Raw genomic sequence first — 26,428 nt, 5'->3', positions numbered from 1 at the left:
AGATTCAAATCTCCCGCCCAGTCAGGCGCAGGGAGCGTCGCATCCACCAGGTGGAGCCGGTCCGGCTCCAAGTCCCCTGCAGAGCGAGCATCACGAGCGCCGCTCACAGCAGCAGAGGACGCAGCGGTGGCCGGCGAACCGATCCGCCTCCTCCTCCCCTTCGTGCCTGCTGAATGCCTGGCGGAGGAACACACGCGGGTGGGTAAAGGTATGCTGTCCTGTCTCAAGGGATGAGGGGGGGGCCGGGGAGCGCTGCGGCTCCAGCCCGGCCGCCTCCCACGCTAGCAGGGGAGAGGGGGGGACAAGCACTGGAGCGGGGGCTGCGGGAGCGGGGACAGCGCGAGGAGGCCCGAGTAGCGGCCTTAGCCCGCGTGGGGGACCTCCGATGCACCGGCAGATGACGGGGATTTGCAGTAGAAGAGCGCTTCCCCGCCGGTGCAGACAGGGGGGATGAAGGTAAAGGAGGGGGAGAGGGAGAGGAAGGATGTGGGGGGGAGCAATAGGAGGCCCTGGAGGGGCTGGGGCTGAGGCGGGAAGGCGGACGAGTTCGCCTTCTAACCCTGGGGGGGGGGGTCCTGAGGGGAATTAGGTGTGGGAATAGGAGAAGAATCCCCAGGAGTCAGGATGGAGAAAGGCCACCCTGCCTGACCCTGAAGAGCCATCTCTCGGACCCTGGCCAGAAGGAGCTCGGTGTCCATGGTTGGAGGGACAGGGTGGGGTTCAGCCAGCTCTTACCAAACTTCTTCACCAAAAGGCCCAGAATCCCCTGGGGCAATCACCTTAGTGAGCTCAGGCCCAACCCCACCCCGTCCCCCCACCAATCCACCGTGACCCCCTTAGTCACCATACTCCGCCCTGGTTATGCCCCCATCAGTCAGGGCTCTCTTTCCCAATGGGTTCAAGAGGCCTGCATTATCCTAAAGATTGTGTTAATTATTTTTGGTTGTTTTTCTAAAATGATTTAAGCATTAACTATGCTATTTTATTATACAGCACCAGCAGCTCCTGATTACATTATGGATGACATAACTACAGTAAAGCCATTGGAGACAATCACAGGTATGGCTAAAGCATAACTTTACCCAATACAGTTTGATAACAATTAATGTCCTTTACCAAAAGAACATACATTCCATACATTCAGTGATGCATTTTGGTTTTGTGTTGCCAAAGGCAAGACTAAAATCGGGCGTGCCCCCCCCCCAATCTAAAATTTGTCCCACCCTTTCCTGTCCATTGACACCCGTCGCCATCCGATCCTGTCCACCAAAAACAGATGGATGGGGGATCTGTTCCCCATATGTCTGGCGGATTGAATGTCAGTCAGATGGAAATGGACAGGCGGTCTGTTTCCATCTGACTGCCCTATAGAGGAGAGCGGACAGATCCCCCATTGAGCAGGCGGATCCGCTTTGTTTTTTTTTTCTTTATTATGTTCTTTTACAACTTGTTTTTTTTTGTACGGGTACAATTTTTTTTTTAACTATTCATTTAATATTTGTTTACATTTTTTTTGTGGGGGGGGGGCTTTGGAGAGACATCAGGGGTCTTAACTGACCTCTAATGTCTCTTTTTTTAGACATAGAATGGGACTGAAGACAGTCCTTTTCTCTGTAGCCTGAGCTGCACTGTGTATGAATGAGATATGAGTTTGTATAGAGACTTCTATTCATTAAAAAAAAAAAAAAAAAAAATAATATATATATATATATATATATATATATATATATATATATATATATATATATATATATATATATATATATATATATATATATATATAGCTCAGTGATAGATGCGTTCAGGGCTTTTTTTTCTCAAACAATAGGTGCTGGAACTTAACCACGGCCCCACAAAACCCCTCCCCCTACACGCACCCTCCAAATCACATCAAATAGTGGGTGTGTTTAGTCAAATTTAACGAAGACAGTAGGGAGGGTCTTAATGGGGCATTAAATACCAGGATTGCATTACAAACAGAGTGCAGAGCTGTCACTTGTAAACACAGAAACCAGACTTCTGTGTTTACAAGGGATTGTGGTGAGCAGGCACCAAAGGGTCTGAGCCAGAGGTGGTGGAACTGAGTTCCACCAAGTTCCCCCTGAAAAAAAGCCCTGGGTGCGTTTTAAGTGAGTTCACAGCCAACAGGAACTAAGGTTTAAGGGCATGGTAGCCCACTTTTATTGAAAGTAACAAAAAAGATGAAAGTTCACAAATGCGTTTGGTTTCCCACACGGGTTCTTCTCCCAAAAACAACTGAAAAATGCCAATCCACCTGGCTCTTAAGGCTCGCTCAGCCTTGGGCGCAGTTCCTTGCTGCACAGGCCCACTCCTGGCCTCTAGGAAGGGGCTCTCCTGACACTCCAGGCTTCCACACCCCTCCAAGACTCACAGTCCCCTCTGGGCCCCAAGACTCTGTCTTCCAGTTGTCTCAGCTATGGTCTCCCCGACTCTCTCAGCTGGCCCAACTCTCTCAGTCCACTGACCTGGAACCTCTCCCACATGGAGTACCGTCTCAAGGATGTTGCCTGGATTCTTAAACGGTAGCACACCTCCTTCCTTTCTGCAGCAACTGCTCCAACACCAACTCCTTTCCCACACATACTGTGCTATGCTCAGCTCTGCCTTATAACGAGTGTGTGCGCCTGGACACACACACAACCTGCAGAGCTTCTGGATAACCTGGACACATGACTGAAGACCCCATCCCTCCCAATGCTCTTTGAAGACTTCAAGTTTCCAGCCCCAATCCAGACTTACAAAATCCAGAGAAAACTTAAAGCATAGTTTTCTCTGCTCACCGATCTTTTGCTGGAACTTCTCAACTTGCTTCTTTGAGAGTCCTGTGTCCATTTTACGCACATTTTCACTAAGACAGGGGCTCTCACTTTCACAATAGATATATAGATATAGTGTGGCATTGGGACCCTGTGCTACCTGGAATATTGCTAGTTTACACCAGATTTTGGAGAGAAAGGCACGCTGATTGCACAGCTGTGTGCTGGGCTATTTAGTTGTGACCTTGCTATGGCTTAGGGTCCCACCTGACAGACAGGAAGTCTGTGCATGAGTCAGAGACTGCATGGGTGCAGCCAGAGCATGCGTGTCTGCAGGAGGCAGATGTACTTTGTGACAGAGCAGCAAGGCGCTGATCAGGAGAAAGCTAGGAGAGAGCTTAACTCAAGGAAACCCTTTTGTTCTAAGGAGCAGACCTAAGGCCTAGGTTACAGGCCTGAAGCAGCCGTGTGGCAATAACGTAAGCCAGGAATCTGTAAAAGAAAGTGTCACCAGAGGTACAGTGTGGGTACCAAACAGGGACACAGTTACAGGGTCAAGAGGACCGAGGTCAACGCAGCAGTGCTGACCAGAGAGCCAGGTGGCTCGGTATTTTCCATTTATTTCATTATTGCTTTGTGGAAGAAACCCCTGCATGGGAATCCTGGATGGACTGCTTTTCTTTTACTTCAATTTCAATAAACATGGGCCAAAAAAGCCCTTAAACTGCATATCTGGCGTAGACTCAGCTCACTGGTAGGCTCTACACTGAAGCTAAATAACCCCCAATACCACAATAGATATATATATATATATATATATATATATATATATATATATATATATATATATTGCACAGAAAAGTAGCTTAAAGTGGTTGTAAACCTCAGTCATGGAATCTGAGCAAAGCACATATAGTATCTCACAAAAGTGAGTACACCCCTCTCATTTTTTAAAACATTTTATTATATCTTTTCATGTGACAACACTGAAGAAATGATACTTTGCTACAATGTAAAGTAGTGAGTGTACAGCTTGTATAACAGTATAAACTGGCTGTCTCCTCAAATCAACTCAACACACAGTAATTAATGTCTAAACCGCTGGCAACAAAAGTGAGTACACCCCTAAGTGAAAATGTCCAAATTGGGCCCAATTAGCCATTCTCCCTCCCCGATGTCATGTGACTCATTAGTGTTTCAAGGTCTCAGGTGTGAATGGGGAGCAGGTGTGTTAAATTTGGTGTTATTGCTCTCACTCTCTCATACTGGTCACTGGAAGTTCAACATGGCTCCTCATGGCAAAAAACTCTGAGGATCTTAAAAAAAAATTGTTGCTCTACATAAAGATGGCCTAGGCTATAAGAAGATTGCCAAGACCCTGAAACTGAGCTGCAGCATGGTGGCCAAGACCATACAGCAGTTTAACATTACAGGTTCCACTCAGAACAGGCCTTACCATGGTCGACCATAGAAGTTGAGTGCATGTGCTCAGCGTCATATCCAGAGATTGTCTTTGGGAAATAAACGTATGAGTGCTGCCAGCATTGCTGCAGAGGTTGAAGGGGTGGGGGGGTCAGCCTGTCAGTGCTCAGACCATTTGCAGCACACTGCATAAAATTGGTTTGCATGGCTGTCATCCCAGAAGGAAGCCTCTTCTAAAGATGATGCACAAGAAAGCCTAAAAACAGTTTGCTGAAGACAAGTAGACTAAGGACATGGATTACTGGAACCATGTCCTGTGGTCTGATGAGACCAAGATAAACTTATTTGGTTCAGATGGTGTCAAGCGTGTGTGGTGGCAACCAGATGAGGAGCACAAAGACATTGTGTCTTCCCTACAGTCAAGCATGGTGGTGGGAGTGTCATGGTCTGAGGCTGCATGAGTGCTGTCGGCACTGGGGTGCTACAGTTCATTGAGGGAACCATGAATGCCAACATGTACTGTGACATACTGAAGCAGAGCATGCTCCCTTCCCATCAGAGACTGGGCCGCAGGGCAGTATTCCAACATGATAACGACCCCAAACACACCTACAAGATGAACACTGCCTTGCTAAAGAAGCTGAGGGTAAAAGTGATGGACTGGTCAAGCATGTCTCCAGACCTAAACCCTATTAAACATCTGTGGGGCATCCTCAAACGGAAGGTGGAGGAGCGCAAGGTCTCAAACATCCACCAGCTCCGTGATGTCATCATAGAGGAGTGGAAGAGGACTCCAGTGGCAACCTGTGAAGCTCTGGTGAACTCCATGCCCAAGAGGGTTAAGGCAGTGCTGGAAAATAATGGTGTCTGCACAAAATATTGACACTTTGGGCCCAATTTGGACATTTTCACTTAGGTGTGTACTCACTTTTGTTGCCAGCGGTTTAGACATTAATGGCTGTGTGTTGAGTTATTTTGAGGGGACAGCAAATTGACACTGTTATACAAGCTGTACACTCACTACTTTACATTGTAGCAAAGTGTTTTTTCTTCAGTGTTGTCACATGAAAAGATATAATAAAATATTTACAAAAATGTGAGGGGTGTACACTTTTTTAAGATACTGTATATCTGTAGTGTTTACTTATCTTCTTATCTCTCTCCGCACCGCTAGCGGCCGAATACCGCGGTAAAACAGCGCTAAAAATAGCGCTGTTTTACTGCCGACGCCCCCTACCGCCCCAGTTTGAAAGCAGCCTTAGTGTCATTTCTCTGTGGTTCCTGTTATCAGCATTAGTCACTAGAGATAAATTTGTGTTGGGGTTGAGAGCTCAGAAAAGAGCTTGTCTATTCACAACACAGTTCTGCTGTGTGTGGAGGGGGTGTGTGCCTTTCATCCAATCCCCTCTTTTACACTGTAAATGCAGTCTCTCCGCTACATCCTCTGTGCTACTGACAGATGAAAAAAGATTTTTAACACAAACTGCTCTTTTGCATGGGTGTAGAGAGGAGAAGACTCAGATAAACAAACCTATGTAGGAGGATTTGTTTAATCTCTGTGTATCATCTGAAGCTGTTCACTGCACTGGGTATATGTGAGGGTTTACAACCACTGCCCAATTTCTCACAGTCAGGGCAGCGCTGCATGAAAACAGGAGATGCCACCTTTGTCAGCTAACAGCATTTTTTTACTTAAAAGCCTAAAAGATAGAAGCAAGAGTGCTTATAGCTGACATGTAGCACTCTCATGACTGTGAGAAATTGTCCGGTGCAGTTTTAAACCCAATTTCTCACAGTCCAGTGACTGCTGGATAAAAAAAAAAACCTTTACTTTTAAAGTCCTCTGTGACATCAAAGCCCCCTTTTACCATCAGTGCAGCCTCATCAGAGCAGTCTCATTAGTGCAGTCTCATCAGCACAGTCTCATAAGGCCCCTTTCACACTGGGGCAGTTTGCAGGCGCTATTGCGCTAAAAATAGCGCCTGCAAACCGACCTGATACTGCCACTGCTGTGTCTCCAGTGGGAAAGCCCGAGGGCTTTCAAAGTGGAGCGTTGCGCTGGCAGGAGGGAAAAAAAACTCTTGCAAACAGCATCTTTGGAGCGGTGTATACACCGCTCCTAAACCACTCCTGCCCATTGAAATCAATGGGGCAACGCACATATACCGCCGGCATAGTGGCGCTGTAGCAGCACTTTGCGGGCGGTTTTAACCCTTTTTTGGCCGCTAGTGTGGGTTAAAACCACCCCGCTAGCGGCCGAATACCGCTGCTAAAATGACGGTAAAGCGCCGCTAAAAAATAGCGGCGTTTTACCGCCGATGCCCCCACCGCCCCAGTGTGAAAGGGGCCTAAGTGAATTCTCATCGGTGCAGTCTCATGAAGTAGAATCCTGATTCTTCCTCCTGGTCGGGTCCCCGCAGCAGCCGCTGACACTGACAGCCTGAGCGGCTTATCACCCTCGCTGGACATGCCCCCTCTTGGCACTGAGCAATTCGCAGCACTTCCTGGAAGTGGAGAGGAGGTAAGGGAAGGATGACAGTCCGGCTTGGGACAGAAGCTAATTTTCAGGATTCTGCCTGGGACAATAACACAGCGGGACAATTTTACAAGAAGAAAAAAAAGAAAACTCCACAGCCAGATATTCGTTGCCAGCGTATGCTATTGCGAAGACTGTGAAAATTGTACTGTTCTTTACAACTTTGATTCAAGTTCAGTTCAGTGATTCAAAACTTTTTTATTTTTAAACAATAAACATGTTATATTCCCCTGCTCTGTGCAAAACCTGATCCTCCTCTTCTGGGCTCCTCCGCAGGCACTCCTGACTCCTGCTCTTCAAGGAGTGCCTCCATAGGAAGCTGCTTTTTATGGGGGCACTCGTGTAGGCTCAAATCTAAATCACCCTGCCTGCGTCTGTAGATATAGACAGCATGGCTCGGCCCCACCCCTCGCTCCGCTTGATTGACAGCAGCAGGATCCAAAAGCTCCCCTTGCTATCAATCTGCCCTCTGAGTAGAGAGAGAGAGGAGGGAGCAACTGCTCTTGGGCTCATCGAGATTGGATTTAGGTAAGTATAAGAGGGAGCTGGGGGGATCCTGGTCACCAAAGGTTTTTTACCTTAATGCAGAGAATGCGTTAGGGTAAAAAAACCTAAAGGCTTTAGAGCAGTTTGCCCATTATCAGTTCACTGCTAGGTTTCAGTTCCCTGAATTTCAAACAGGATTTGTTGAACCCTCTGTGAATCGAACCCAGTCAGATTTGCTTGTTACTAGTCCTAAGAAGAATTGTTGAGTCTATGAACTGTGAGCACAGATTAATACACAGAGATATGTAACCCACTCCACAGTATATTAGCGCAGTATAGCACTGTATAGCACAAAACTTTTCTTACTCTCTACCTACACAGAATAGTCAGCTGTCCTTACACTGCTCCAACTGTAAGTGACAAAAGGCTGCGATGAGCCCACCCTTTATTAATGAGAGGGATGGCAGATACCAACCCCTTATTAAATCTGCTGACCCAAATTCAAATGCAAGTCAGTGCAATGTCATCCAATGAACATTCAGTCTGGTATGTTTCCCAATAAACTTGTGGGGACCACAAGGCAATAGTAGTCTCTACTCTACTGACTAGTTTGCAGTGTACAGACATTAAACATTCAATGGCCCAATTTGTTCTGTGCACTTCCCTGTCCAGCCATCTGAGTATGAACATTCCCAAAAGTCTCCTGATCATCTGCATTAACTCCCTAGTGACCAGTTCCCCAAGTATGCTCATTGGTCTGGTGACCAAACACCAAACTATGCACATTAACCCTCAGTGACAATTAGCCCGTGTGACATTTAACTCATTATTGGCCAGTCCTAACATACGTGTATTAAGATCTCACAATCTTAAGCACACAATAACACCTCATTATCCCTAGAGTATGTGCATTACCTTCTCGATTTTCAGTCTCCAGAATAAGCATGTTACTTAGTCTCCAGTATCAATTTTATCCCCTCCGTGACCAATTTTCAGAGTACATGTAATCAGGGCAGCCATCAGAAATTGTGGGGCCCCTTATACAGCTTTAAGCCTGGGCACCCCCCCAACCTGACCACCAGCATTCTCCAGGGTCTCGTCCACTGGCCGTCCCACCAAATCTGCCCATTAACCATCCCACCAAGTCCTTCAGTGCCTCAGCCCCCTTCACACCTGTACGCTCTCAGCCCCCTCACACCTGTACTCTCTCAGCCCCCTTACACCTGTATGCTCTCAACGCTCTCAGCCCCCCTCCCATATGTACGCTCTCAGCCCCCCTCACACCTGTACGCTCTCAGCCCCCCTCACACCTGTACGCTCTCAGCCCTCCTCACACTTGTACATTTGCAGCCCCCCTCACACCTGTACGCTCTCAACCCCCCTCACACCTGTACGTTTGTAGCCCCCCTCACACCTGTACGTTTGCAGCCCCCCTCACACCTGTATGCGCTCAGCCCCCCTCACACATGTACGCTCCCAGCCCCCCACCTCACACATGTATGCTCTCAGCCCCCTTCACACCTGTACGCTCTCAGCCCTCCTCACACTTGTACATTTGCAGCCCCCCTCACACCTGTACGCTCTCAACCCCCCTCACACCTGTACGTTTGTAGCCCCCCTCACACCTGTACGTTTGCAGCCCCCCTCACACCTGTATGCGCTCAGCCCCCCTCACACATGTACGCTCCCAGCCCCCCACCTCACACATGTATGCTCTCAGCCCCCTTCACACCTGTACGCTCTCAGTCCCCCTCACACCTGTAAGCTCTCAGCCCCCCTCACACCTGTAAGCTCTCAGCCCCCCTCACACCTGTACGCTCTCAGCCCCCCTCACACCTGTACGCTCTCAGCCCCCCCTCACACCTGTACGCTCTCAGCCCCCCCTCACACCTGTACGCTCTCAGCCCCCCCTCACACCTGTACGCTCTCAGCCCCCCCTCACACCTGTACGCTCTCAGCCCCCCCTCACACCTGTACGCTCTCAGCCCCCCCTCACACCTGTACGCTCTCAGCCCCCCCTCACACCTGTACGCTCTCAGCCCCCCCTCACACCTGTACGCTCTCAGCCCCCCCCTCACACCTGTACGCTCTCACCCCCCTTTACACCTGTACGCTCCAAGCACCACTCACATGTGTACATATGACATGCATGTATACACACACAAGACATGTACACATACAGAGACATGTACACACACAAGCATGTATACGCATAGAGACACGTACACACTCACAGGCATGTACACACACACAGAGACATGCACACACACAGAGACGTACACACACAGGCAGCCATGTACACACACAAGACATGTACACACTAACAGGCATGTACACACACAGGCATAGGCATGTACACAGTCACACACACAGCTCCTCTGCACAACAGCCCTTACTTGTAAGGTGGTCCTAGTCCCAGCTCTTGTTTCCACATGCAAAGGGGTGCACATGCAGGAAATGGCCGGAGGTGGCAGCAAAGAGCCCAATGTCAGCTCATGACAGAGCAGCAGCCAGCAACATACAGGAGCATCCACAGAGCTCCTCTGCACCCACCTCTGCCTTCTCACATCCCTGCCAGTCAGCCGGGCCCGTCCAGACGCTGGGGTCCCTTACAAGTGTATGGGCTGTAACCCCTTGATGGCAGCCCTGCGTATAATAATAACCATTCAGTGATCAGTCTACAAATTTTGTGCAATTGCCTCTCACTAACCAATCTTCATAGTATGTGCATTAACGTCTCAGTGACTAACATGTGGACTATGTGCGTTAAAATTGCATTGACATGACTTTTCATGTTATTGTGTCACTGTGTCAGGTCTTCAGAGCATGTGCGTTAACCGTGCAGACTCAAAAATGGGTATGCTTCTATTACATCTGTTCACTACACCATCACACAAAACCTTTATACAGTATCTCACAAAAGTGAGTACACCCCTCATATTTTTGTAAATATTTTATTATTGTAAAGTAGTGAGTGTACAGCTTAACAGTGTAAATTTGCTGTCCCCTTGAAATAACTCAAAACACAGCCACTAATGTCTAAACCTCTGGTAACAAAAGTGAGTACTCCCCTAAGTGAAAATGTCCAAATCGGGCCCAAAGTGTCAATATTTTGTGTGGTCACCATTATTTTCCAGAACTGCCTTAACTCTCTTGGGCATGGAGTTCACCAGATCTTCACAGGTTGCCACTGGAGTCCTCTTCCACTCCTCCATGACGACATCACAGAGCTGTATCAAAAAGTTTACCAAACTCCAACACAGGATGGAGCTGTGGAAGTTTTACGGTAGCACAGTGCCACATCCTAAACATCAATATTTAAATAGAAAAGCAACAAAGATGGACTTTTCAGGCACCAATTATAAAAAATATATATAAACTTTATTAAACACATAATACAAAAAAAATCATTAAAATGTTGCAAATAATGTGCAAAAACTAGCTAGATCTCTCCAATATAGGTCATGTAAGTCAAAGGCATAACAGTACAGTATGTCCCAGTACAGTATTAGGTTACAGCATGCAAAAAAGCTCTACATGTTTCGCAAGTTATTGCTTTTTCGGGAGCTTGTTAATTATTCTAAAGGAGAGAGAACACAGGCAATCAATAACATTAACAGTAATAATCTTGGTATAAAGTCTCAGAAGTTTGCAGGGAGTACCGAAAGGCAATCAAAGGAGGGCTCCAGACAGGGCATGCATATGGTGACGTGAATCACGAGTGGGGACATGCCTGACACAGATGTCTTAATGTGTAGGTAGCAATAACTCTCGGTGGAGCTGCTGGTTTAAGCGGGCTGTTACCATCACCTTCTTTACCTCTATTTCACCAGAACCGGGTCTAGGGTCCCGTTGAGGTTACCATAAGCAATGTAGGCACCGGACACTTGAGTATCTTTTCCAATGCTTTAATAAACATAAAATTGAAGGAAGTAGCAGGAAAGAGGCAGAAGGAAAGTTGCAGGGAAGCTCAAATACCTTTTCTTAATGTTCTTTGTGTAGCATTAGAGGTTGAAAACTTGTAGCTGAATATATTCTCTCTGTAAGGTTGAATCTTTGCCCTCCTGGATAGGTTTCTCTCACTAACCTAGCAGCCAGTACACAGTACGAACAAAAGTCTCTGCCACAGACTTGATTGGAACAAAACCCGTACGATCCTCTGCCACAGGATGTATTGGTTTATGATGAACAACAGACACAGCACTAGGACCTTTAAGCCAACCCGGCAGTACTATGCGGTAGGATTACTTTAGGATACGTCCTCCAACTGAGTCACCAGGCCCCTCTCCAGACCAACACTCTGCATGATCCTTCCATGACGGGTCCTCCCCTGGGATCTTCTCAGTTGTCCAGCTTCTTCACTTAGGATAGACAGCCCAGGACCATTCCACTGCCGCTGTGGTAGGCCCCAGACAAGCCTCTGGGCCCACCCACATGCTGCATTGCCATGAGCCTCCCGATTGGAGGACCACGAGGTAGTACTCTTAGCACATACCTGTCGGCCAGGAGGGCCAGCAGGTGGACGGAAAAACCAACCCTGAAACATGGCGTCTGTCCCATAAATACCCTCTCCCAGAATGGAACTCGGAGGACCACCTCCACCGAGTTATCTCCGGGGCAGAGGAGCACTTATACACTTCAACGTGTTGCCTTTCCAACACTGGCCCATAATAACAACGACACCAACAGGCGCAGTGTGAAATTACATGCAACTCAGCCGAGCTGGAACAGAGGCAAATCTGACTATGTATAAATAGATAACCCACTAAATTTACCTATCAGCAGTAGATTAAAAATCTACCAGCGCTACATGTATAGAGTGGTAGTGTCGGAAATTAGGTGAATGTCCACTGCCAAATGTGAAATAGGCAAAGGACGCATAAAGGGTTAACTAAGGTAAATAGAAAGCTCACTCCATACAGGGAAAAAATAGAGAGGTGTAGTAAAATAACAACTACTATCCAGCCTAACTTGGTAGCAAAATATAATGAGCATAGATTTGAATAGATGTATGCTTATAAATTATAAGCTTTAGGAATGGAACTGTATTTGGCGACAAACACCGCCACTTGTAAAGTATATAAATGATAGCGGTAAGGCAAATCTCATTAAAGGTGATCTGTCTGCGGCATTATTGGATGGTATTAATTGAGTAGTTTTACCTTATAATAATGGTAGAACATATAAATTAGAGGTCGACCGATATATCGGCCGATATTTGGCTTTTTTTACTTAATCGGCATCGGCCAATTGTGCTGATAAAAAAAGCCGATTATAACTTCAGCGGGACTTGCAAGTGACTTCTGTAATAGAAGTCAGTGCAAGTTGTCTGAAGTTTTCTTCTCTCCTCCCTGGACAGCCTGCCAAGTCTGATAAGAAGATACATTGTATCTCTTCAGGTTTTTTTTATCAATAGACTGAACTCTATGTGTAGAAGCTCTCAGTTTAACCATTTAAAGACTAAATCTTTTCTGACACTTGTTGCTTACAAGTAAAAATCCTGTATTTTCTGCTAGAAAATCACTTAGAACCCCCAAACATTATATATATATTTTTTTTAGCAGAGACCCTAGGGAATAAAATAGCGGTATTATAATATTTTATGTCACACGGTATTTGCGCAGCGGTCTTTCAAACGCATTTTTTAAAAAAAAAATACACTAATGAAATAAATAAAAAAAAAAAAAAAAAAAAGCAGTAAAGTTAGCCCATTTTTTTTCGTCCGAAAGTTTTGATTACCTGTTTTTGTGTATTTAATATTTAAGATATAGTTATTTTTTTTAATTAAATTATACATACAAGTGAACTGATTGAAGGTTTGTTTTGTTTAATAAATGTTTAAATGTAAAAAATTTTCTGTATCACTTATTACTTAAGGCTGCTTTCACACTGGAGCGGGCATGCGTTGACGGTAAAACGCTGTTAGTTTTAGCGGCGCTTTACCGTCATTTTAGCGGCGCTATTCGGCTGCTAGCGGGGTGCTTATAACCCAGCTAGCGGCCGAGGAAGGAGTTAAATGCGCCCCTGAAGCGCTGCTGCCGAAACGCTTTGTAGGCGCTTCGGCAGTGGTGCGCATTCATTTCAATGGGCAGGAGTGGTGGTACACACCGCTCCAAAGATGCCGCTTGCAGGACTTTTTTTTAACATCCTGCCAGCGCATCGCCTCAGTGTGAAAGCACTCGAGCTTTCACACAGACTGCAGGGGAGCCGTTTGACAGGCACTTTACAGGCGCTATTTTTAGCCCAAAAGCGCCTTAAAAACACCCCAGTGTGAAAGGGGTCTAACTGTTAGATTTTATGAGATGAAGGGAAAAAAAAAAAAATAAAATAAAAAAAATCGGCCTAATATATCGGCCCAAAAAAAAATCGGCATCATATATCGGCCATCGGCCACCGCGATTTCTAAATATCGGCATCGGCATCGGCCAGAGAAAAACCCATATCGGTCGACCTCTAATATAAATGAACTCTGTATCAAGGTAGAGGGGGTTGTATCGAAAGTAGACCGCAAGCAATAGAAAGTTTAGTGGAGATTTGTAATAAAGCAGCACATTAGATTAACAGGTAGCAGTTCCAAACCATCTAGAAAGGAAAAATATATATCTACAGTCAATACATTTAGAAATCCCAAAGGAAAGGAGTAGAGCAAGCAGATGATAGTATATAAGTACCTTTTCAGAGTAGATGTAGTGGTAAAATGTAGAGGGATCCAGAGGCGAACGACTTTCTGAAGAGGTTGCTGTGATATAAGGCTGGATGAACAGCCTTATATGTACGTCCCAGTCAGGTGTGCAGCGCTTCCGAATCACCCAACTCGGCCGGGAAGGGAAGCGTGCGCATCCTTGTCACGGCCGTGCATGCGCAGTTTCGTGAAGGCGGCTGCGATAGACGCGGCCGTACGGGAAGAGCGCCGCCTTAAAAGTCTCAGGGCTGGGAGATCCCCCAAGTGGACACTCCAATATGACAACGCTAAAGAGCGTTGTGTGGGGCAGATGTAAATAGCCTAAACAGTGGATGGTGGAACGGCCAGAGAGAGGACAGAAAACAAGAAACCACAAGAAGGAGAATAGCAGACCCCGACCATGAGCCGCAATGTCATTCTCACACAGGGGCAGACTGCGGCTCCCCGGCCGCACATGTAGCCCGCAGCACCAGTATGCCATAGGAGCCCAAGAATGATGCCAATAGGATCTCCACCGCAGGCCAGAGACATAAAGCCTTGATCAAAAGCGGTTGAAACAAGTAAAGCCTATAAAAGCTAAAAATAAATGTAAAAATCAAGCATTAAAATGCAATACATTGTTAACAATGAACAATATGAAATAATAATTGGGCAATGAACAGCAAATATACACAAACAAAAAGGCAATATCAAAAGGCAAAGACATTATTACAACAAACATTATTACAACAAACAGACGGCAAATAAAAACATATCTCACTCAATAAGGAAGAGGGAGGAGGGAGTGGAGGGGAAAAAAAGGGGGGCAAGGAGCCACAATAGCAAGAGACAGGATGTATGAAAGTATAGCACCAGATATTTCTATCTCAGGAACTGATAAAGCATATAGCTATATTTTTACAGAAATGATTTGTATGATTGCAATTCATTAATGCCTGGCCAACGTGTGGCATTAAGGCATTCTAATCATTTAATCTCATGCTGGAGTATTCTCCTGTCCCAATCACCTCTCCTCGGATCCTGCGATATAACTACCAGAACCATAGAGGTAGCAATAGAGGTATGGAATCTGTGATATAGGTCAAGGTGTCTACTTATGGGGCTAAGCATCCTACCATTAGTAGAAGAATAGATATGGTCATTGATTCCCTGACGTAGTTGGCGAATTGTTTTTCCAACATAAAATATCCCACACTTACACGTCATTAGATAGACCACCCCCTGGGTACTGCAATCAGCCTGAAAATTCCATGTTCATGGGCAGTGTGTCCATGGGAGGGGACATAGTGACTTTTAGTCAATTTGTCACGTAAGGAGACCGCCCTTTTGAAAACAATCTTGGGGCGATCATTGATATACTTGTTCAGGGTGGGGGTCCTCATATAAGATATGCCAGTGTTTGACCAGCACATGCCACCAGCATTGACCCTCCACAACTAGAACTAGACATCATCAATCTCACTCCATACACTTTTTCTAAAGTAGATTTTGATCTCTTAAGATATGAAGTTTTTGTCCCACATTTCAGTTGGATAAATACGACACTATTAAAGATCTTTACCTTTTTTCTAGAAAGTTAACATACAAATTACTCTTTGCTCACGATCAAATATGTTCCAAACAAGACAGGGATCTGTCGTAGGATCCGAGGGGAGGTGATTGGGACAGGAGAATACTCCAGCACGAGACTAAATGGATAGGACACCTTAATGCCACACATTAGCCAGGCATTAATGAATTGCAATCATACAAATAATTTCTGTAAAATATAGCTATATGCTTTATCAGTTCCTGAGATAGAAATATCTGGTGTTATACTTTCATACATCCTGTCTCTTGCTGTTGTGGCTCCTTGCCCCCCTTTTTTCCCCCTCCACTCCCTCCTCCCTCTTCCTTATTGAGTGAGATATGTTCTTATTTGTTTGGCATCTGTTTGTTCAATCATGTAATAATGTCTTTGCCTTTTGATATTGCTTATTTGTTCATGTATATTTGCTGTTCATTGCCCAATTATTATTTCATATTGTTCATTGTTAACAATGTATTGCATTTTAATGCTTGATTTTTACATTTATTTTTAGCTTTTATAGGCTTTACTTGTTTCAACCGCTTTTGATCAAGGCTTTATGTCTCTGGCCTGCGGTGGAGATCCTATTGGCATCATTCTTGGGCTGCTATGGTATGCTGGTGTTGCGGGCTACATGTGCGGCCGGGGAGCCGCAGTCTGCCCCTTTGTGAGAATGACATTGCGGCTCATGGTCGGGGTCTGCTATTCTCCTTCTTGTGGTTTCTTGTTTTCTGTCCTCTCTCTGGCCGTTCCACCATCCACTGTTTAGGCTATTTACATCTGCCCCACACAACGCTCTTTAGCGTTGTCATATTGGAGTGTCCTCCTGGGGGAGCTCCCAGCCCTGAGACTTTTAGGGTGGCGCTCTTCCCGTACGGCTGCGTCTATCGCAGCCGCCTTCGCGAAACTGCGCATGTGCGGCCGTGACGAGGTTGCGCGCGCATCCCTTCCCGTCCGATTTAGGTGATGCGGAAGCGCCGCACACCTGACTGGGACATGCATATAAGGCTGTTCATTCAGTCTTATATCACGGCAACCTCTTCAGACGGTCGTCCGTCTCTGGATCCCTCTACATTTTACCACTACATCTACTCTGAAAAGGTACTTATATACTATCATCTGCTTTCTCTACTCCTTAACTTTGGGATTTCTAAATGTATTGACTAGATTTATATTTTCCTTTCTAGATGGTTTGGAACTTCTACCTGTTAATCTAATGTTCTGATATTATTACAAATCTCCACTAAGCTTTCTATTGCTGGTGGTCTACTTTAGATATAACCCCCTCTACCTTGATACAGAGTTCATTTATATGATTTACCATTATTATTATTATTATTATTATTACCTCATTTCTGGCACTACCACTTTATACACATTAAGATGTCTTTATCAGGCACGTCCCCACATGTGATTCGCGTCACCATATGCATGCCCTGTCTGGAGCCCTACTTTGATTGCCTTTCGGTACTCCCTGCGAACTTCTGAGACTTTATACCAAGATTATTACTGTTATGCCCCGTACACACGGTGGGACTTTGTTCGGACATTCCGACAACAAAATCCTAGGATTTTTTCCGACGGATGTTGGCTCAAACTTGTCTTGCATACACACGGTCACACAAAGTTGTCGGAAAATCCGATCATTCTAAACGTGGTGACGTAAAACACGTACGTCGGGACTATAAACGGGTAGTAGCCAATAGCTTTCATCCCTTTATTTATTCTGAGCATGCGTGGCACTTTGTCCGTCGGATTTGTGTACACACAATCGGAATTTCCGACAATGGATTTTGTTGTCGGAAAATTTTATATCCTGCTCTCAAACTTTGTGGGTCGGAAAATCCGATGGAAAATGTGTGATGGAGCCTACACACGGTCGGAATTTCCGACAACAAGGTCCTATCACACATTTTCCATCGGAAAATCCGACCGTGTGTACGGGGCATAAATATTATTGATTGCCTGTGTTTCTCTCTTCTTTAGAATAATTAACAAGCTCCTGAAGAAGCAATCACTTGCAAAACATGTAGAGCGTTTTTGCATACTATAACCTAACACAGGGACATACTCCTGTACTGTTATGCCCTTGACTTACATGACCTATATTGGAGAGATCTAGCTAGTTTCTTGCACTTTATTTGCAACATTTTAATTTTTTTGTATTATGTGTTTAATAAAGTTTATATATATTATTTATAATTGGTGCCTGAAAAGTCCATCTTTGTTGCTTTTTGACATCATGGAGCTGGTGGATGTTAGAGGCCTTGCGCTCCTCCACCTTCCATTTGAGGATGCCCCACAGATGCTCAATAGGGTTTAGGTCTGGAGACAAGCTTGGCTAGTCCATCACCTTTACCCTCATTTCTTTAGCAAGGCAGTGGTCATCTTGGAGGTGTGTTTGGGGTCGTTATCATGTTGAAATACTGCCCTGTGGCCCAGTCTCCGGAGGGAGGGGATCATGCTCTGCTTCAGTATGTCACAGTACATGTTGGCATTCATGGTTCCCTCAATGAACTGTAGCTCCCCATTGCCGGCAGCACTCATGCTGCCCCAGACCATGACACTCCCACAACCATGCTTAACTGTAGGCAAGACACACTTGTCTTTATATTCCTCACCTGGTTGCCACCACACACGCTTGACACCATCTGAACCAAATAAGTTTATCTTGGTCTCATCAGACAACAGGACATGGTTCCAGTAATCCATATCCTTAGTCTGCTTGTCTTCAGCAAACTGCAGGCTTTTTTGTGCATCATCTTTAGAAGAGGCTTCCTTCTGGGACGACAACCATGCAGACCAATTTGATGCATTGTGCGGCGTATGGTCTGAGCACTGACAGGCTGATCCCCACCCCTTCAACCTCTGCAGCAATGCTGACAGCACTCATACCTCTATTTCCCAAAGACAACCTCTGGATATGACGCTGAACATGTGCACTCAACTTCTTTGATCGACCATGGCGAGGCCTGTTCTGAGTGGAACCTGTCCTGTTAAACCGCTGAATGATCTTGGCCACCGTGCTGCAGCTCAGTTTCAGGGTCTTGGAAATCTTCTTATAGCCTAGGCCATGAGGTGCCATTTTGGACTTCCAGTGTGAGAGAGTGAGAGCGATAACACAAAATTTATCACTAGTAGAGAAAAAGAAACTCTGCGCCAGATAAATAAAAAATATTGGATAAAACTATATTAGTGGAATATTAGAAAAAAATATAATAAATGGTAAGCTGCTCCCCAATTTGAGCAAAAAATGGTCAAAGGTGTATTAGGGTAGATAGGGGGCACTAATAATTACTAAAAAAAAAAGGGTGTACTGTAAACAATTAGTATATAATGGTATATAATGATTGGTAAAGGTAACATACCTTTAAAATACACGGGAGCGGTACGTGGTCACGTGATCCTATACCTACGTCCGGTGATCTGGTTGTTACTCACGCCGGGTGGAACGCACGCCGACATCGAGGTGATGCGAAGGGACCCCTCTCCTTATCCACACCTAGACAAGCGAGCAGCCCCAGTGCCAGGTAGGCACCTACCAATGTAAGCGGCCATTTGGCTTTTTATCTGTTTTTTATATTTTTAATAAAACGGTGTTATACTATGGAAGTTTCTATTGCTTTTTCCATATCCCATGTCTGAACAACCGGGGTTCGTTAGGCCATCCGATGTGAGCAGGCACAATCCTGCATAAGCACTAATGACTCTCTTTTTAATTAAAGGAGTCATTGGTATCTGGTAAGCAGATATCTATTCACTATTGCGAGGTGCATTTTTCTTCTTTCTTGGTGAAGGAATCTCTACCTGAATATATCAAGAAATCAATCCACTTTGGAAGATCTTATCATTTTCTCTTTTCACTGACTATTCAGTTAGTCTTTAACTGGGACATTCATATCACTATTGTCATTGTATATCACGTTTATCCTTATTTTTAATATCACATATATTCATCCACTATTTTTTATGTGTTTATTCACCTTTGCACGCTTCACAGGTGTGAAGGATTATTTTATTCACCATTATTTTACCTTTACCAATTATTATACAACATTATATACTAATTGTTCACAGTACACCCTTTTTTTTTTTTTTTTAGTAATTATTAGCGCCCCCTATCTACCCTAATACACCAAATTTATCACACCTGCTCCCCATTCACACCTGAGACCTTGTAACACTAATGAGTCAGATGACATCGGGGAGGGAAAATGGTTAATTGGGCCCAATTTGGACATTTTCACTTAAGGGTGTACTCACTTTTGTTGCCAGCAGTTTAGACATTAATGGATGTGTGTTGAGTTATTTTGAGGGGACAGCAAATTTACACTGTTATACAAGCTGTACACTCACTACTTTACATTGTAGTAAAGTGTCTTTTTTTCAGTGTTGTCACATGAAACAATATTATAAAATATTTACAAAAATGTGAGGGGTGTACTCACTTTCGTGAGATACTGTATATATTCACCTAAACATAGTGATCTTTAGACCTTTTCATAGTAACATCATCTCTTTATTCACTAAATCTTGTGATATTTATTTGCCTAAATACCTCATTACTATAGATGGGCAAATATTTAAAAGTCCACCTTATCAGCAATGCTGTTTTGTGTTAGTAGGTCCTATTTTAAAGCAAAGTAAAGTGATCAAAATCAAACTCCGGTAAGTATAAGGGGGGGAGGTGCATTCAGAATGTTTTTTTTTTTACCTTACCCTGTAGAACTACTTTAAACACTGGATGCTCGTTTTCATCTTCCCTTTTTTAACCTTTATGCCTTTTTTTCCAATTGGTTTTACAGGTGATTTTAACGGACATGAACGCCATTCTGGCCTTGAACAAACTGTCATAAGATCAGGTATGATGATGATAGAACTACTCTAAATATAATGTAATATATTGTGCCTCATTACTGTATACAGATACACATGTATCACAGGCCCACAACCTCTGAGAACAAATATCAACAGTACAGTGCCTTGAAAAAGTATTCATAGCCCTTGAAATTTTCCAAATTTAGTCATGTTACAACCAAAAACGTAAATGTTTTTTATTGGGATTTTATGTGATAGACCAACACAAAGTGGCACATAATTGTGAAGTGGAAGCAAAATGATAAATGTTTTTCAAATTCCTTTACAAGTAAATATCTGAAAAGTGTGGCGTGCATTTGTATTCAGGCCCCCCCCAGTCAATACTAGAACCACCTTTTGCTACAAATACAATACAAATACAAATGCAAGTCTTTTCGGGTATGTCTCTACCAGCTTTGCACATCTAGAGAGTGAAATATTTGCCCATTCTTCTTTGCAAAATAGCTCAAGCTCTGTCAGATTGGATGGAGAGCATCTGTGAACAGCAGTTTTCAAGTCTTGCCACAGATTGTTAATTGGATTTAAGTCTGGACTTTGACTGGGCCATTCTAACACATAAATATGCTTTGATCCAAACCATTCCATTGTAGCTCTGGTTCTATATTTAGGGTCCTTGTCCTGCTGGAAGGTGAACCTCCCCCTCAGTCTCAAGTCTTTTGCAGACTCCCATGCCCTGTACACATGACTGGTTTTGCCGTCGGAATAAACTCTGAAGGTTTTTCCGACGGAGTTCCGACGGAATTCCACTCAAGCTGTATTGCATAAACACGGTCACACCAAATTCTGACCGTCCAGAATGTGGTGACGTACAACACGTACGACGGGACTAGAAAACGGAAGTTCAATAGCCAGTAGCCAATAGCTTCCGTCTCGTACTAGCTTCAGAGCATTCGTAGTTTTTGGTGCGTCGGAACAGCATACAGACGAGCGGTTTTTCCGATAGTAATTTGTTCCGTCTGAAAAACATAGAACATGTTCTCTATCTAAGTCCGTCTGAATTTTCGACGGAAAAAGTCAGATGGGGTCGGAATATACGATGAAAGAGCTCCCGTCGGACTCTTTCTGTCGGAAATTCTGCTCATGTGTACGCGGCATAACAGGTTTTCTTCTAATGCCGCGTACACACAAGCGGACTTTACTGCAGAGTTTGCCCGGCGGACGGGATTTTGTCGGACAATTCGATCGTGTGTGGGCTCCAGCGGACTTTGTTTTCTCAAAAGACTTAGATTTTAAAAATGTTTTAAATCAATCCGTCGAAATCGAGTCCGGTCGAAAAGTCCGCTCGTTTGTATGCTAGTTCGACAGACAAAAAGCCAAGCTAGGGCAGCTATTGGCTACTGGCTATGAACTTCCTTGTTTTAGTCCGGTCGTACGTCATCACGTACGAATTCGACGGACTTTGGTGGATTGTGTGTAGGCAAGTCCGTTCATTCAGAAAGTCCGGCGTAAAGTATGTCGAAAAGTCTGCCGTAAAGTCCGACCGTGTGTACGCGGCATTAGATTGCCCTGTATTTGGATCCATCCATCTTCCCATCAACTCAAACCAGCTTCCCTGTCTCTGCTGAAGAAAAGGATCTCCACAACATGATGCTGCCACCACCATGTTTCACAGTGGGGATGGTGTGTTCAGGGTGATGTGCAGTCCTAGTTTACCACCATACACGTCGTTTTGCTTTTAGGCCAAAAAGTTCAATTTTGGTCTTATCTGACCAGAGCACCTTCTTCCACATGTTTGCTGTGTCCCCCACATGGCTTCTCGCAAACTGCAAACGGAATTTCTTATGGCTTTCTTTCAACCATGGCTTTCTTTTTGCCACTCTTCCATAAAGGCCAGATTTATGTAGTGCACAAATAATAGTTGTCCTGTGGACAGATTCTCTCACCTGAGCTGTGGATCTCTGCAGCTCCTACATGGGCATCTTGGCTGCTTCTTTAACCACTTGCCTACAGGGCATGCACTTACACCCCTTTCCCTCCCAGGCCAAAGCGCTCTCGCACTTTGAATGACAATTGCGCGGTCATGATACACTGTGCCCAGATAAAATTTTTATCATTTTCTTCACACAAATAGAGTTTTATTTTGGCGGTATTTAATCACTGCTGGGTTTTCAATTTTTTACTAAAAAAAAAAAAAAATCAAAAATTTTGAAAAAAACATATTTTTTTTTACTTAGTTTCTGTCAGTAAATTTTGTAACTAAGTAATTTTTCTCCTTCACTGATGTGCGCTGATGAGGCAGCACTGATGGTCACTGATAGGCTGAACTGGTGAGCATTGATGAGGTGGCACTTATGGGCACTGATGAGAAGGCACTAATATGCCGCAATTATGGGCAATGATATGTGGCACTGATGAGCACTGATAGGCTGCACTGATGGGCACTATTAGGTGGCACTGATGGGCACTGATAGGCGGCACTGGTGGGCACTGATAGGTGGCACTGGTGGGCACTGATAGGCAGCACGGATAGGTGGTACTGATGGGCATTGATGGGCATTGATGGGTGGCACTGATGGGCAACACTGATGGGCATTGATGGATAGCAGTAAAGGGCATTGATGGGCAGCACTGATAGGTGGAACTGATAGCCAGCACTGACTGGCATCGCTAATGAGCACTGATTGGTGGCACTTGTGGGCACTGGTGGGCACTGATTGCTGGAACTGGTGGGCACTGTTTGCTGGCACTGGTGGGCATTGGGGACACTGAATTGTGATGCTCTTGGTGCTATATTGTAATCAGGGCACTGATGATCAGTGCCCTGATTGCATGCCTAGATGTCCCCCTGCGTGGAGATCCCGCTGATCAGCTCTCCTCGCCACACACTCTGTCAGTTTGAGCGAGGAGCGCAGACTACCGGCATCTCCGTGTTTACATGAGACTGGCCGTTCTGGGACGCCGTCATATGACGGCGTCCCAGAATGAGAGCCACACCACCCCGCTGTCATTTGACGGTGGATGGGCGGCATCCTATGATGGATTGAACAGTGCTCTGTGAGATGTTCAAAGCTTGGGATATTTTTTTATAACCTAACCCTGCTTTTAACTTCTCCACAACTTTATCCCCGATCTGTCTGGTGTGTTCCTTGGCCTTCATGATGCTGTTTGTTCACTAAGGTTCTTTAACAAACCTATGAGGGCTTCACAGAACAGCTGTATTTATACTGAGATTAAATTACACACAAGTGGACTCTGTTTACTAACTAGGTGACTTCTAAAGGCAATTAATTCCACTAGATTTTAGTTAGGGGTATCAGAGTAGAGGGGGCTGAATACAAATGCACGCCACACTTTTCAGATATCTATTTTAAAAAAAAATTTAAAACCATTTATCATTTTGCTTCCACTTCGCAATTATGTGCCAATTTGTGTTGGTCTATCACATAAAATCATAATAAAATACATTTATGTTTTTGGTTGTAACATGACAAAATGTGAAAAATTTCAAGGGGTACGAATACTTTTTCAAGGCACTGTAAATTATCAGAAATTTAACACTTAATTTCTGAGGAGAGTTCCCCTAAATGTGTGCAAATGTTATGCGACAAAGTCCTTCAAGAAATGGAAGGAGGTTGTGAAGAAGTCCTGATGATGTACTGTAGATTTCCAGTGTCTTCAGCTAGCTTAACAAGGTTCCAGAGGGAATCTCTGTATATTTGGCATCCAATACTGTAAAAAGCATGTGCAAAGTGTTTCTTTGTAAAAACATTAGTGTAGAGAAATGGGACAAGGTGTCTACATGCAGTGTCTCCTAGGGTGTAAAGAGGGTGGGCTTTTTGGGCCGCTCACCGATCCAGATGATACCAGGCTCAGGGGAATAGGAAGTTCCAAGATAGACTTTTGTAGAATCTTCGACAAGAGAAAGGTCCCCGACCACACACCTTTGCGTTGCTGGGATTCAGCGGCATCTGTGTCTAGGATGATGAAGGTGACCCCCCGACAGTTACTCAGCTGATAGGGAGCTAGCGATGGTGCTCCGCTCTCCCACCCACCAAAGAGCTCTCCACACTGACTAAGCCGCGGTGCTCCTTGCGACTCTCTGAGCGTCCAGACCCCTGCTCCCAGCTGAAGGCCATGGTTTCAATACACCAACTCCCCAACACAGGCTATTTATCACTTCTCCCAGCATTCTGTTCTCTCCCTCCAGCCGGCTGGAACTTGTAGTCCAGGATGATCCATCACCAGTATAAATTTGTCTCTTTGGACTACATGTTCCAAGATCCTTTGTTCTTCTGTCGGGTCTCGCTCTGCATTCAGGATATGATCCTATAGGGACTAAGCTGAATGCTGGAGGAAACAGCCTCACTGTGGCTAATGTTGTAGAGTGTCCCCTTCAATGACACAGGCAATTTGAATGGCACCTGGCTACACACACATAATCGCTTTAACATTCTGGTCTTTCAACATCTTCATGGCAGTATCATCTCTTTATTCCAAAAATCTCTATGAGAGTAATTTGCATAAAAATAAACATACTTCATTAATATAGATGATAGACTTTTATGGTACATATATTTTAATTTATCTAGGCTGCAGCACTGATCATTGTATTTTGACAGAGGAGGAGTCCCCGCTGTGAAAATACAAAAACACAGAAGGAATCCATTCAGTATTTCCAGTCCGTCAACTGGCTAATTGAAAAAAAACTGATCCATGTATGGTTAGCCCCGAGCCCACCCTTATTGAAGCCAATTAGAGCCACAGGCTCTAGTCATGTGCTTAAAAAAAACAAAACATTGAAATCCATGCATCCAGCGCCCTGCATGTAGATTAGGGACTGGGGGGCAGCACCCCTGCGCCCCTAATGGAGTGGCCGCCACTGGTACTGACTTGCATCTTTTTTTCTGGTAGTGAAGAATTTTATAGAAGGTTTTCACTACAAATGTAATGTATGTATGATAAAATTGGTCTGAACATATTCTAGTTTATACTGTATATACTGTATATTAGTCTTTTCACCAGACCCAAATATTTTATACAATATACCATTGACGCAATCATTCTGCATACGCGTGTCTTTTAAAAAAGGAAAAATAGTACTTGGACACTTTTATGTGTTTTAGCCAGTGTATTTTGGAGGGTCCCATATCTGTGATTTTGTAAATATGGATGTTTGTTGCAGCACATTACATTTTAACAAAAAAAAAAGGAGGGCTATTTAAATTAATTATGTCTTTTGCATAGATTTGTGGGAGATTTAAGATCAATAAGGGATTTTTGCTTTCTTGGGTCTTACTGCTAGACCTTTACAGTAAAACCTGTAGCACATTCCAATATTTTAAGTGTTTTGAATGTATGTTTTCTGTGTATCTGAAGGATATACTGTCCTAGGCTGTGTGTAGTGCTATGGCACTTTGATGTCTTGGATAAATGCGAGCGCTGCATTAAAAGTTTGTCAGGGTTCACACTGGTGGGCTGCGGTTTGGCCACAGTGCTGGTGTATGCACGATGTATGAATCTTACCCACGTTTTTAGCTACAGTCCCATGGACTACTATTAGGGTGTGCATTTTTTCCACATTTTTTGAAGTGCACCAAAGATGCAGCATGCGGAACTTTTGGTGCCCTCTCAGAAAACGCAGCAAAAAAGCGCAAATTAATAGAAGAAGTTTATAGGACCTCAGCTAAAAATGTGGGTAAAATGTACCAGTGTGAATCTGGCCTCTATGTTTCATTAAGTCACAACGTTTTGGTCTTACAAAGGAATCAAAATCTCAAAACCAATCCAAATTGTGGCTTCTACACAGTACTTACAGCATTACCTCCCTGTAATAATGCTGGAAATCAATTAAAATACACAGTGGCTGAAATGTTGCTTGTTTCAAAGAAAAATGAACTGCCATAAATCTTCAGATGCCCAAATGTCCCTACAATTAAACTGCTTTTTCTAGACACCAGGTTTCCCTAGATCTGGTTGTCTCATACTGGTTGTTCTGTTTTTATGGTATTTCCAAAATATTACCTTACTTTAGCTCTACTGTTAAAAATCTCCACCAATAGCATTTAGTGCAAAAATGTAATATGAAATAATGACATACCCTTGACATAGACTTGCTCTACTTTAAAAGCTATTAGGCTTTG

General features: G+C 44.3%; 1 protein-coding gene across 3 annotated transcripts in view; it reads left to right on the top strand.

Moving 5' to 3' along the window:
* Window positions 1–26,428, top strand: part of LOC141128474 (C4b-binding protein alpha chain-like) — a 448,459-nt gene that overhangs the window by 32,530 nt on the left and 389,501 nt on the right. For all 3 annotated transcript variants that reach the window (XM_073615780.1, XM_073615778.1, XM_073615779.1), the window contains exons 3-4: window positions 994–1,059; window positions 20,276–20,332. In XM_073615780.1, coding sequence (XP_073471881.1) covers window positions 994–1,059; window positions 20,276–20,332 — 123 coding nt within the window. The remainder of the gene's footprint in view (window positions 1–993; window positions 1,060–20,275; window positions 20,333–26,428) is intronic.

Source organism: Aquarana catesbeiana, linkage group LG02 (genome assembly GCF_042186555.1).
Source record: "Aquarana catesbeiana isolate 2022-GZ linkage group LG02, ASM4218655v1, whole genome shotgun sequence".
Taxonomy (NCBI): Eukaryota; Metazoa; Chordata; class Amphibia; order Anura; family Ranidae; genus Aquarana; species Aquarana catesbeiana.
Note: the sequence above shows the minus strand (reverse complement) of the source record. Positions and strands in the feature narration are given on the sequence as shown.